This window comes from Leptonotus elevatus, chromosome 3, assembly GCF_054856555.1.
Source record: "Leptonotus elevatus isolate MCC_2025b chromosome 3, RoL_Lele_1.0, whole genome shotgun sequence".
Lineage (NCBI taxonomy): Eukaryota > Metazoa > Chordata > Actinopteri > Syngnathiformes > Syngnathidae > Leptonotus > Leptonotus elevatus.
In genome coordinates this window covers 29,500,775-29,513,015 of record NC_141241.1, presented here as the reverse complement: position 1 = coordinate 29,513,015, position 12,241 = coordinate 29,500,775, and the positions used below count along the sequence as shown (strand labels likewise).

General features: G+C 38.7%; 1 protein-coding gene across 3 annotated transcripts in view; it reads right to left on the bottom strand.

Moving 5' to 3' along the window:
• cemip (cell migration inducing hyaluronidase 1) overlaps window positions 1-12,241 on the bottom strand; it is a 217,928-nt gene that overhangs the window by 29,550 nt on the left and 176,137 nt on the right. For all 3 annotated transcript variants that reach the window (XM_086071134.1, XM_086071135.1, XM_086071136.1), the window contains 4 exons: window positions 10,317-10,469; window positions 7,591-7,771; window positions 7,022-7,237; window positions 5,721-5,932 (listed from right to left, as the gene is read on the bottom strand). In XM_086071134.1, coding sequence (XP_085927260.1) covers window positions 5,721-5,932; window positions 7,022-7,237; window positions 7,591-7,771; window positions 10,317-10,469 — 762 coding nt within the window. The remainder of the gene's footprint in view (window positions 1-5,720; window positions 5,933-7,021; window positions 7,238-7,590; window positions 7,772-10,316; window positions 10,470-12,241) is intronic.

The window sequence follows — 12,241 nt, the reverse complement described above, 5'->3', positions numbered from 1 at the left end:
GGAGGAGTTGTAATACTTTTTCAAGATAGTACCTCAAATGGGCTTTTGTTTTGTGTCTGAATAGTGTCCTTGAATTTATCTCTGTACGTCCGGTCAACTTTGGTTGAACTGTTTGCTGGAAACTGTGGTACCGCTCTTCAAGATAGTATAAGAATATTGGGAGTCTGCTGTAACGACACACTTGCGAGTAACAGCTGTGCTTCTGTAAACCCGCTTGTGTCCGGAATATTCTGTAAAATAAATCCTTCGAAGGAACTGTTCACCGATCTCCAGTCTGTATTCAGAAAATCAACATTCTCTTTACCCGGAACAAAACGAACACACGGAAGACAAAGAGTGTCAAATTTTGCGTTTATTAAAGATGTTTAGGAAAAAGGCAAATAAAGAAAAGTCTTATAGAATGAACTGGGAACTTTTTAATTTGAGACAGGTAAATTCTTGAGACAGTATGGAGCTAAAGTGGCTAAGTCAAAGGCAGCAGAAGAACAAAAATTGATAATGCAAATATCATCAATATACCAAATGCCACCTGATGAAGTTTCGGAGGAGGATAAATTGCAAATTAGGACCTATCAACTTAAATTAGATGAGCTTTACCGCTAAAAAGCTGAAGGAGCTTTTGTTTGTTCGAGAAAAGGATGGATAGAGAAAGGAGAGCAGAATTCTGCTCACTTTTTCACACATTAGTTTAAAACGGGAGAATGTTTTATTTTATTATGGAACGCAAACAAAGGATGTATATTTTATTATAAACTTGTTGATCGTCTTAGCTAAATTATATCTCCACAAATGCAAATACAGCAACCAAAAACCAAACTTTAAACACTTTTATAATGATACTATTTCTTATATAAAATTGATTAGTAGCTCACTTAACAAAAAGGCTTTAAAAACTATCAGTATTTGTACAATTTATAAACTCTTTGAATGCACATAACCTATGTATGTACCCCCTGGCATGTATTTGTTCAATTGTATACAACTTTCTTTGTATGCTTGTTCTTTTGAATATGGTTAATAAAGGGGAAAAAAAGCTTGCTTATGCTTTTGCAGCAAAATATTTTGCTTCTTTATTCCCACGTTCAACAAGCGGTGTTGTACTTGAATCACCCGTCATTGACACTTCTCCTGTGTTTGTCTTTTTCCATGTTGTTTTGATACATGCAAAGCCATGTTTCTGTAGATTGCAATAAAGTTAGGGGGAAAAAATGATTCTTCTTTGCTTTCCGTTAAATCCCTGTGGCTGCGCTACAGCGCCACTCCAGATTTGGCATATACATTACAGCCGGTAAACGTCCTCAGCGTCTTCTTTTCAACACATGCAAGTCTTGAAATGCTTCTGTGTGTACGAAGCCGGCTTTGCTTCCGTCTGAATGGGGCCTTAGTCTGCTGTCTTTGTTCAGTCTGTGTGGGTGCATTGTCGTTGTTGGTGTTACGTGTGGCAGGTTGTGTGTTAAGTGTTCTCAGTTCAGCCAAGTCTTCTCAGTTCAGTCAAGTCTTCTCAGGTCTGCCAAGCCTCAGCCAATCCACAGCAAGCCAAGCCTTAGCCACTCCACAGCCAGTCAAGCCAAGTCACATAAAGGCAAGGCAAGTCAAGTCCAGTCACGTCAAGTCCAGTCTAGTCAAAGTCTTGGTTTTCCTGCCCACTTGGTCTTGTCAATAATTCACCACGTTTACACATTCCCTCTACCTGTTCACTGTGCCTCCTTGCAATTGGGTTCACATCTCAGACTCTAGCACAAAACCCTAACCGTATACTTTGAAATATTGTAAGTAAATATGTTCCTCTTCACCAGGACATAGTCGAACTGAGCCTATGTTATACTTTTATTTAAAACAGAATTTCCCTCGGCAGAACGTCAGCAATTCCTGTGTTATTTTCATGTTAATGGTAAGGCCCTTTATATTTAACAATTTCATTCACCTTGAAATGATAATGTTACCATTTTATTTGATTTTCTCGGTATGCCCTCTGCCTGAGCACCTCTGCTCCAATTTCATCCACATAGGTAGTTAGTGTGTTCCCATTGTGATAAAAAAAACACAAAAAAAACATCAGGTTGTTTGCTGATATACATTTTTTCTTTAAACGGGGACCAGTTCACCGTATATTGGCTGCACTTTCATGGCTATGTTCCAATGCAGATGCATATATTTGTGGAGACTGGGATTAAGTTGTATTTTACAATTTAAAAAAACGTGCATAATTTCACAAGTTACTTAATGATAAAGATAAGATAGCTCTTAATATGAAAATAAAAATGCACTGAGCTGTCACCATCTTACAAATGCAATCATGCCATCTAGTGGAAGAAAAATGACCAATACTAATCAATATCACACTCGTTTTGTACAGCACAGTACATCTTTTTAATTTTAACTAAATTTTATTAATTATTATGAAACTACTGTTTCAATGACTAAAAGATGCAGCCACATTTCTATGTTTTGCATTTTTTCCCACTTTTATGTTTGCAAGAGTATGAAAACTTTTATTGTACATTTTATTGTACATTTAGAACAGATAGAACATTTGCGATTAATCATAGGTTAACTAGTGAAGTCATGCGATTAATTACGAATGTTTTTTGAAAACCATTTAATTCGATCAGTTTAATAGTTCCAATTCGGTCCGTCTGAGTTTCCTTCGGTCCTTTCACGCAACTCTTTATTATTTCTCCCCCTCATTAGCACATACCTATTGTGGAGCCGTCCGCGGTTACGGTGCGCGTCCATGGTTATAGTGGCGCCTCATGGCATGTGCGTCATAGCCTTCTAGTGAAGTCACAGCCAATCATATTGCTACGCGGGTACAGCTTCGGAGGCTTCTCGGGTTTTATGATGACACTAGTAGGCTACAAGCGTTAGCTTCCTAAATCACTGCCGAGTCTTTATTAATCCAACGCAAGCTTTAAAAATTGGAATTACAGCTGGCTGGAAATTGCTACGTTCATGACTGTGGTGTTTAATCCGAGGATATAAATGAGCTTCCCCTACGTGAATGACCAGCAGCCGCCACTGAGTCCAAATATTGTATTCCTCAGTTATGTGGTAATATGATTCTTGTACGTAATGTAGGTTTGGCCCCATTTGTGAATGTGTATAGTTATGAAATGGTGACACATGTTAATTAGCAAATGATTACTGTAGTTATTTACAGAACTTTTGGCAACAGAATCGTATTGTATAATAGTGATGGCCAAATGAAGCTTTTGTGAAGCTCCGAACCACTTGGATGAATTGGTTCGAAAATGGGTTCAGTTTTTGAAGCTTTGGTGATTGTGCCCTCTCCTGGTGAAATGCAGGACTGCACTGGATTAAACATCTGCTTGGAATTGATGCGCTCAGCCGCACACTCACACATGCCCTAGCCCACTAAAACTCAATGTAAACATGCAAAATACTTATAAATAATAACAAATAATTAGTGATGAGCATGTGCATTATGTTTCTAATTCGACAGTTCTGGGGAAATATGTCATAGGTTGGGTGTGGCTGTGGAACTATGGCAATTGTGTGGGGTGGGGGACACTCGAATGAGGCACCTTTTCTTCCCAGACACTTTTCAGATTGATAATTGTAATTCACGCAAGGGAGTTCTCCCCAATATTCATCTGGGACCACTCCAATATGATCTTCTCGGGAAAGGCGGGACATTCAGTACAATACTTCAAGCTAATTGTGCAACTTGTCCACGTTTACCAAACTTTTGTTTTGACCAATCACAGCAACGGATAAAAATGTCATTGCTGTTTTAGGTTGACAAAAAAAAAAGCACAAACATTTATACCAGTTAAAAAAGCTCGATGCACCTCTCGCTGTTCTTTGTTCAACAAGGAAACTGTGGGTAATGCGAAAAATCAATTAATTGCAGCGTCCATGCATTCGTCCATGTTAGGTTTATTTGTTTCCTTGCTTTGGCACATCTTTTTGTCACAGCTGCATATCCCTAACCTTGCTCTGCAAGATGAATTCTCGCAGTATTTGTGACTTCACAGTACCAAGCCCGTTGATTTCCACCGATCAATCACAGAGGATATTGTGTTTGGGGCTACAGCTGTGACAAAACCAGGAAGCCAGCGCTGACGCTGGGGCAAACAAACAAACCTAACATGGGTGAATGAACGCGGCAATTAATTCTGTTCTTGCAGAATTACTCACCGTTTCCTTGTTGAATGTTGAACAGCGAGAAGTGCTTCATGCATTTTTATCTGGTAAATATGTTCGTGCCCCCCCCATTCCCCTTTCAACGAGAAAGAATACGAGATTTTCATCTGTGGTCAAAACAAACGTGCACAATGCCGCATCGTCCAATCAGCTTGAAGTATTGTACAGAATGTCCCACCTTTCCTGAGCAAATTAGCAGTCCCAGATTGATATTGTGGAGAACTCCCTTGAGTGAATCACAATATCAATCTGGCTATTGCCAGGTTAGCATATCCCGCCCCCAAACACAATACCGCTTTGTGATTGGTCCATACAAAAAGTGTACGGATCAGTGAACATCAGCTAGCTTGGTACAAGGTTGGATTCTTGGAGGCTTGTGAACTTCCAAATCCTGCAAGAATTCAGCTCGCAGTGTGCAAGGTTAGGTTTCTTCCACTTTTTTATTATTATTATTATTATTTTTAAATCTCACAACCTCAATAGTAAAATCATCCACAACACAAGGGACAAATTATGCTGTTCATGAAAATGTTTGGCATTTGAAACCCATGAGATGAGAGAGGAATAGCGGTTCAAAGAAAGGATGGGTGAATTAGGGATATCCTAACGCTATATCAATAAATGTAAATATGAGTAACGAATAAACCAAAAACAAACAAACAAAAATACCCAGACAGGGTAACATACCTAGACCCTGGGATATTTAAGCCGAATGTCGTGCCTACTGAGATAACCACAAACTGCTAAGGCGCTTGCTACGAAATTTTTACATTGATAGTGCCACTCACGACTCACTACATGATCATCCGATTGGACCAATCAGGTGGTTCATTCAAGGTAATGAAGCAATTGTTGCTTCATACGTCATTTGTCTTGTGATTTGAAGCAAGCTTTGAAGCAAGCTTTGAAGCAAGCTTTAAAGCAGTGCTTCAATGGAAATCTACGTCATTGCTTCAAAGTTTGCTTTGAAGCTTCAGTGTCAGCCTATCATCACTACTGTATACAGTAGAGATAGACAGATATGTTTTTTTTAAGGCCGATGCCGATACCGACTATTATTAGTCAAAGACGCTGATAACCGATATTTGAAGCCGATATTCATTTTCACAAAAAGGGAAAATATTGGCATCAAAATTTGATAAAATTAGTGCTGTCAAAGTTAAAGTGTTAATTGATTAATTAATCACAAAAAATATTGCATTAATCATTAATTAACGCAAATTCATCGCAATATTAATTTTGACCATAGATGATCCTTTAGCATGACAGCGGATGGCTACATTTAAGGTAGCACAGGTTGTGTTTGAGCAATAAACATAATTTCATGCATTAAAGTAAAGCATTTAATGAATGTTTGCGTATCACATTTAGAATTCCAGTTCTTAAATTTTTAAGCAGATGTTTATTGAACAACTTTTAGGGTTCATAAAATTTTGGAGTTAAAAAAAATATCTATCTATTTCTTCTGAAACAAATGCTATAAAAATGCTTTTTGTGACTGTTGTACATCATAGTTGTGTCTGTGTATGATGTTGGATGCTCTGCTGACTTACTTGTTGAAGTTAATAAGCCAGATGATGACCTCAGCAGGTGCAGCTTGGTCCCAATGGATGGTGTACCCCTTTGACAATGTGATGACTGGTTGGAACTGCTGGTAGTGCTTCTTCTTTCCCAACGCACCCTCTAATGTCAGGGGTCGGTCAGGGTACTCATCTCTGACAATGTGCATGTTCAAGTTAGCAGGATTACGTGTCTGGACGTAGATCTGTAGGAAACAAACTCAATTTAAATTAGGGATAGACTGATTATCAGCCGGGCCGATTATCAGCACCAATATTCAGCATTTTACTAGTGGGGACTAAATGTTGAGGGTACTGGCACATAGTAAGTAACGTATTGTTAAAAAAAAACTATAAACTACTTAATTTTTGGAACGATGACCTTAGTTCATTTTGTAGTCACAGATTAAAATCATTCAACTTCTTCTGCTTGTTTGTACAAACGCTAACTGTGCAACAAGTTCCCAAGTTGTGCAAGTCACTCTAAATGCAACGGGGGTTTACGGTCATTTAGAAAAGGGGGGAATAAAAATGTTTGAATAAAACGCTCCATGAAACGAAACCCCATGTAACAAATACTAAAATTATGACTGCAAGTCTCATGGTGGAAGTCGGGAGCAGAATTGTTTCTCCATGAGGGCCCTCGGAATAAGGTGGCTAAACCGTATATTCCCGTGATGGAACAACCAACAGTGTAACCGCGATATAGCAGTACCTGTGTTTGTATGAAGAAGAGTGTGTTTCTTACATTATTAAAAAAAAAAAAAAAACATGTTCACACAGAACCCCATGAGTGTGTTTTTCAGCGCATTTACAGGCATGATGCAACAATAGCATGCTGCGCCAAATGCTGTCTAATCAGAAGGAATTGCACCTATTGCCAATGTGTTCATCACAATATTGTGAACAAGAAAACTGTTGTCAATGCAAAGCTTTTGGGAGGCACCTTTCTCGGGCAAGAAGGCACGGTGTCGCGCGCCTGTTCCTCTGAGGCAAACAGCAGTCAAGACAGCTGAGTGAGCAAGCAAATTGTTATTTCTCATCCCCCTTCAACCAACAGTCCCACTCTGAACCGAACAAAGCCAGTCAGTTGCAAGACCGAGTGAGGAGTAGCGGTGTTGTTCTTTTGTGAAGTAATCAGGCAACAAGTTAACTTAAAAAGTGCCTAAGGATAGGGTATTAGCTAAAAGTGTTCAGATCAAAATGACTTTCCAATGGGATTTCATTAGGGGGATAGGGCAAAATGGTCAACATGACCTGGGGATGGGCAATCTAGTGATTTATTAATGCCCTACCTGTGCATAGTGCCCACTGCAGATGGCAGCCCTCCAGTCAGGCACATCAATGCACTCAGGGTGACGGAGCAGCCAGTTGTCTTCCTTAACCAGATAAGCTCCGGGATACTCACTCACTGAGCCATCAATGTCATGGAAAATAGTAGTCTTGTCCCCATCCATCTGCATCTTATTAAACCATGGACCAGGCTCCCCAAAAAACACACGTGATGTGATCTATGTGAAGCAGAGCGAGTCATTTTTAGCAAAAAAATCTATACAGAAATGTATTAACAAATATTTACGATCAATAACATTTCAATACATTATTCATTCATAGTCATTTGTGTACCACCTTAATGTACTTATGTAATTCTGTATTTTAATTTACGACTGACAACTTGAGACAAAATGTTTGCGCCAAATTGTCTTTTTTATTCCTCTTAAAGATAAAATGGCATCTGATTTACTGATGGTAAAAGTGTATGTATACTTATTGTATGTTTTAAAATGCAGTCTCCTAATAAGGCAATCTGTACTACACTGCCAAATATTTGTACAAACTAGTTTAACACACAACTGTGACTCACAGGCACATGGTCGAAGGTGATGTCTGTCACGTTATTGTTGGGGCAGCTCTGCCACGAGTTGTTGAGCCTAAAACCAAAAGCACTGCTGTGGCGTCCCTCCAGAGCAGTGTATTTACGAAACGTACAGTTTTGCACATTGATGGGCCCATCGTAGATCTGCATACCCCGGATAGGGAAATCACTGCACAGAAACAAACCCATGGCTAACTTATGTTCAAATATAACATACTATAATACAATTACAGCTGTGTCTGACATAATAGATGCTCAACTACACACAAGAATAATAAATTGCTACTCTGTGTTTGGAGTGGGATCCAATCAGCATAGCACAATGTAGACTGGGCAATTTTGCATATAGCTGTAGTGGTGGAAACATTCGGAAATTTCTAATATTGATCTTATTTTATAATATCATATTACTGTATTACATTAATATTTGGGCATTTAAACATGGGTTTGTAGACTTTTTAAAATTCATTGTATAAAGAAAATTTTGTTTGGGCTGGATGGATTGCAAGTGATTGTTTATGAACTCTTCGATTGGAGGGTTCTCACCAAATTTCGATGGATTTAAGATTTCAATACTGCTTATCTTGTTCAGGGTCATGGGTGAGCTGGACCTTGTCCCAGACGGCTTTGTGCGACAGGTGATTGCAGGCAAATACAGACAAACAATCACTGACACTCATAATTACATATTTTTTAGAAAATGTAGAGTCTTCATTTAACATGCAAGTTTGAGGAATTTGGTAGGAATACCTGAATAAAACACAAGCACAGGAAGAAAGCCTGAGCCGTCAAAATACATCATTAATGGATAGCATAATATGTTACTCCAATAAAATACAACTTTCTGAACAGAAAACCCTAATTTGAGTCAATATTGTTTTTTTGCGTGTTGCAACAATCCGTAGTATGGCACCGTGCCAATGGTGGTGCAACCTTTGTTTTTTCGTGCCGATGGATCACTTATTCGTTTTGCCTTTCAGTGTATTTTTGCTATAGACCTGGGGTCTATTTCACAAAGCAGGTCAAGAAACCCTGAAATGTGGGAAACTTTGTGTCTTCTGTTTCAGAAAGGGAGGTAACTGAAACCAGAGGAAAAGAGATAACACTATCCTGTTTCACAAAAATAGGTCATTTAAGCTCTCGGTCAGTTACCGTAGTAACAGAGTCCATGAACCTAACCTGGTCAATAGCAGGTTTTTCACAATGAACCTCGAGGTTTTCTCTTTCCCTGCCTCCTTTCAGCCACACACATTTCATTTTCTCATTCATAAAGTCCCCTGCGGCGGGTTTTTACGCAAATATCTAGCGCGTTAAGTCCACTTTTGTCACAAACATGGCATGTCCTTTTGACAATGACCCTATTGATAAAGGTGCCACATTAATGCGCAGGGAATTAAATATTAGTAATGAGATTGTTATTAGACCGTCCACCGTGCATTTCCGGACAGTTATGTTTTTGAGTGGTACCATTTCACATCACAGTCCATCATCTACATACACAACTTAATCCGTCCTTACATTTACAACATTACCAACGTCGTAGTCATGCGCTCACATCACAGCATATAGCCTATTGTGTGTTGCGCTGCGCTTTTTTTCTTATAACCGTTTGAATAATGTTTTTATATTTCATCTTAAGTCAAGTGCGCCTCTCCCCCGCAGGATTGCACCTAAATTAAATGAATTCAACAGGTTTCCCCTGTAATATTATTGTGATTGCAAAGGACTACATTTAAATTTACACATTGACCCAAGCAGCTAACATTTTCCCACGCCGCCTTCCTCTGCGGTGTTGCACTTTGACATGTTCAAATTCGCCATTTCGATTTCCAGTTGAGAGGGGTAAAAAACGCGGAAACAGAGGGCGGCGCAGCGCTCTGCTTCCCCGTTGCCATGGTGACTCGACAAATCGGAGCTCCTTTGATGTTGTCTTTTTAGTGTAGTGGTAACGCCAGGTGAAACTACTCTGCGTTGATATAACTACCTCAAATGAGCTGTCCTGGAACCGAAAACACAGTTTCCTCCTCTCAGTGTATGTCAACTCGCTGTTCAGGGTTAGTCTCTGTGTTTGTTGAACATGCTTTGTGAAATGGACCCATGAGTGTTTGTGTACAGAGCTGTTACCCTTTATCGTGATGCGTAATAGCGTTAAGTACCGTACTGTGGCGGGACCTGAAGCGGGCAGTTTATGCTAGACGCCCATCCAACCTCTCTCAACTGGCTGAATTTTGCAACGAAGAGTGGCAAAAATTTCCCCCAAAGTAGATGTGAAAGAAATCGGCAAGAAAGTGTTTGGATGAAGTTTTCATTGCAAAAGGAGGTGCAATGTCCGATTAAGTGAGAAGTTCACATACTTTTGCACCCATGAAATCTGAGTTTTTCTTAAATCTGCAACCTTTGTTCAAGAATGAATGACACTATTATCATTGTTTTTGTTCAAGTGATCAATGTCAGCATTATGGATTTCGGTAGGACTTAACATTTAACAAGGTTATTTAATATTTTATACAAAAAGTCTGATCATGCCTGCAGGGTTCACAAACTTTTGAGCAGCACTGTATATGCATGAAAACTTCGGCACCAGAGCAAGTTTGTTGAATAGTTTCCTAGCTGAAATAGATTTTCTTTTAAATGACTTGTGATGGTATCTCATCTCCATCCACTTTGTGTTTTTAAGATTGTGGTGTGATGAAGAGTTTTTCACTTTCACTTACATGCCTCGCGGGAGGGTCCTGCCACTGATGTCAGCCCCTGGGCCCCAGATACTGTTATCAGGGAGTGGCATTCCATGATTATCACTTTCCCCCACAAACAGAGAATTCTTCACCTGCTGACGAGAACCATCATCATCTGGAAACGTTCCTCCACTGCAGACACAGATAATAAATGTTAGAAGAATCTAAAGCTACAACCAATAGAGGAATTTATTCATTTATTATTGTTGTTACTGTACAGTATTCGTCAGTGAGTCGGCAGCACATCCGTTACAACCGTTAGTTGTACTTTCCAACGTTTTTAATAATAATCATCATCATAATCAACATTCAAGTGGCAGTAATGACAAGTATAAGATCTGAGATGAACGTTTGCCATGTTTAAGAAAAGTTTGTGTTCTGTAGTTTTGAACAATATTTGTTGAAAATAAAACACATTCTCATCATAGTTGGAAAACATAATGCCATTATTAGATCATGTTGGTATTCAGTTTTGGCAAGTACTCAAATGTAAGTATCGCACCACCCCAAACACGGCCTTACCTTTTAACACATCGATACACATTTGCTACATCATTATTTTCCCACTAAATTAGAGACTCTTCTGAAAAACACAGTCTATCTATATACATCTCTAATTGTATGAAGGCTGTGGTCTTCACACATATGTTTTTCCTTTTCTTTATTATATTTTATTTCAACCATTTTTGACATGAATCTACTTTCACATTTTTCATGCGATTCATTTTGTTGGAATTTTTCCCATCTTTAGCTCAGTGTCAAAAAAAATAATTAAGGAATGAAAGCTCTCCCCCCTGTGCGGGTTCAAAGACAGTGAGCGAATAGGTGAAAATAGCCTTTTTTGCATCGGCTTGAGCGGACTAATTAAGGTTTGAGTGGCGGGCACCAAAAAATCTATTTCCAAAAGTTTTACTTCAACTCGTCACCATGGCCACAATCTTTGCTCACTAGACAGCAAATTCGCACATTTTGTAGCCACAAGCCTCTGCTTTCTGACAAACTAAGTTTTATTTGGCTAAGGTGTCATTTAGTACCTTTATTTTCACTTTAAGCGAGGAGAAGTCGGACTATTTCGCCTCTTTTTCAATGTTAATTTCGGCGTTTTTACCTCTTCATTTTCGATCAATCATAAGTTTTTCAACCTGCTCTCATTTGGTCATTTTTCATCCGATTAAAAAACTGACAACATGCTCGCGTTCCCCAAACCCTTGCCGTTCTAACGAGCCATTTCTGGAATCTGCATCTTTAACCGTTAAGTCATGAGAGGCTTTTGTTTGAGGTGTGCGTATCCTATACAAAATCAATGGAATGTTGGTGCGTGACTCTCCCAACAAGTTACTCAAGTTAATCAAATGTGTATGCGTTCTTAAAGGGACAGTAAGATACTTTTAGTTGATGTTGATTATGGTTAACTTCCACATTTCTTGACCGATTTCAATGGTTTAAATTTTAAACTGTTCAGCTCATTTCAATGTTAGTTAAAATCAAATGTGTGTGCGTGAATGTGCATGTTTCTTAAAGGGGCAGTAAGATACTTTTAGTTGATCTTGATTATGGTTAACTTCCACATTTCTTGACCGATTTCAATGGTTTAAATTTTAAACTGTTCAGCTAATTTAAATGTTGGTTAAAATCAAGTGTGTGTGCGTGAATGTGCATGTTTCTTAAAGGGACAGTAAGATGCTTTTAGTTGATGTTGATTATTGTTAACTTCCACATTTCTTGACCGATTTCAATGGTTTAAATTATAAACTGTTCAGCTCATTTAAATGTTAGTTAAAATCAAATGTGTGTGCGTGAATGTGCATGTTTCTTAAAGGGGCAGTAAGATACTGTTGATTATGGGTAACTTCCACAATTCTTGACCGATTTCAATGGTTTACATTTTAAACTGTTCAGCTCAT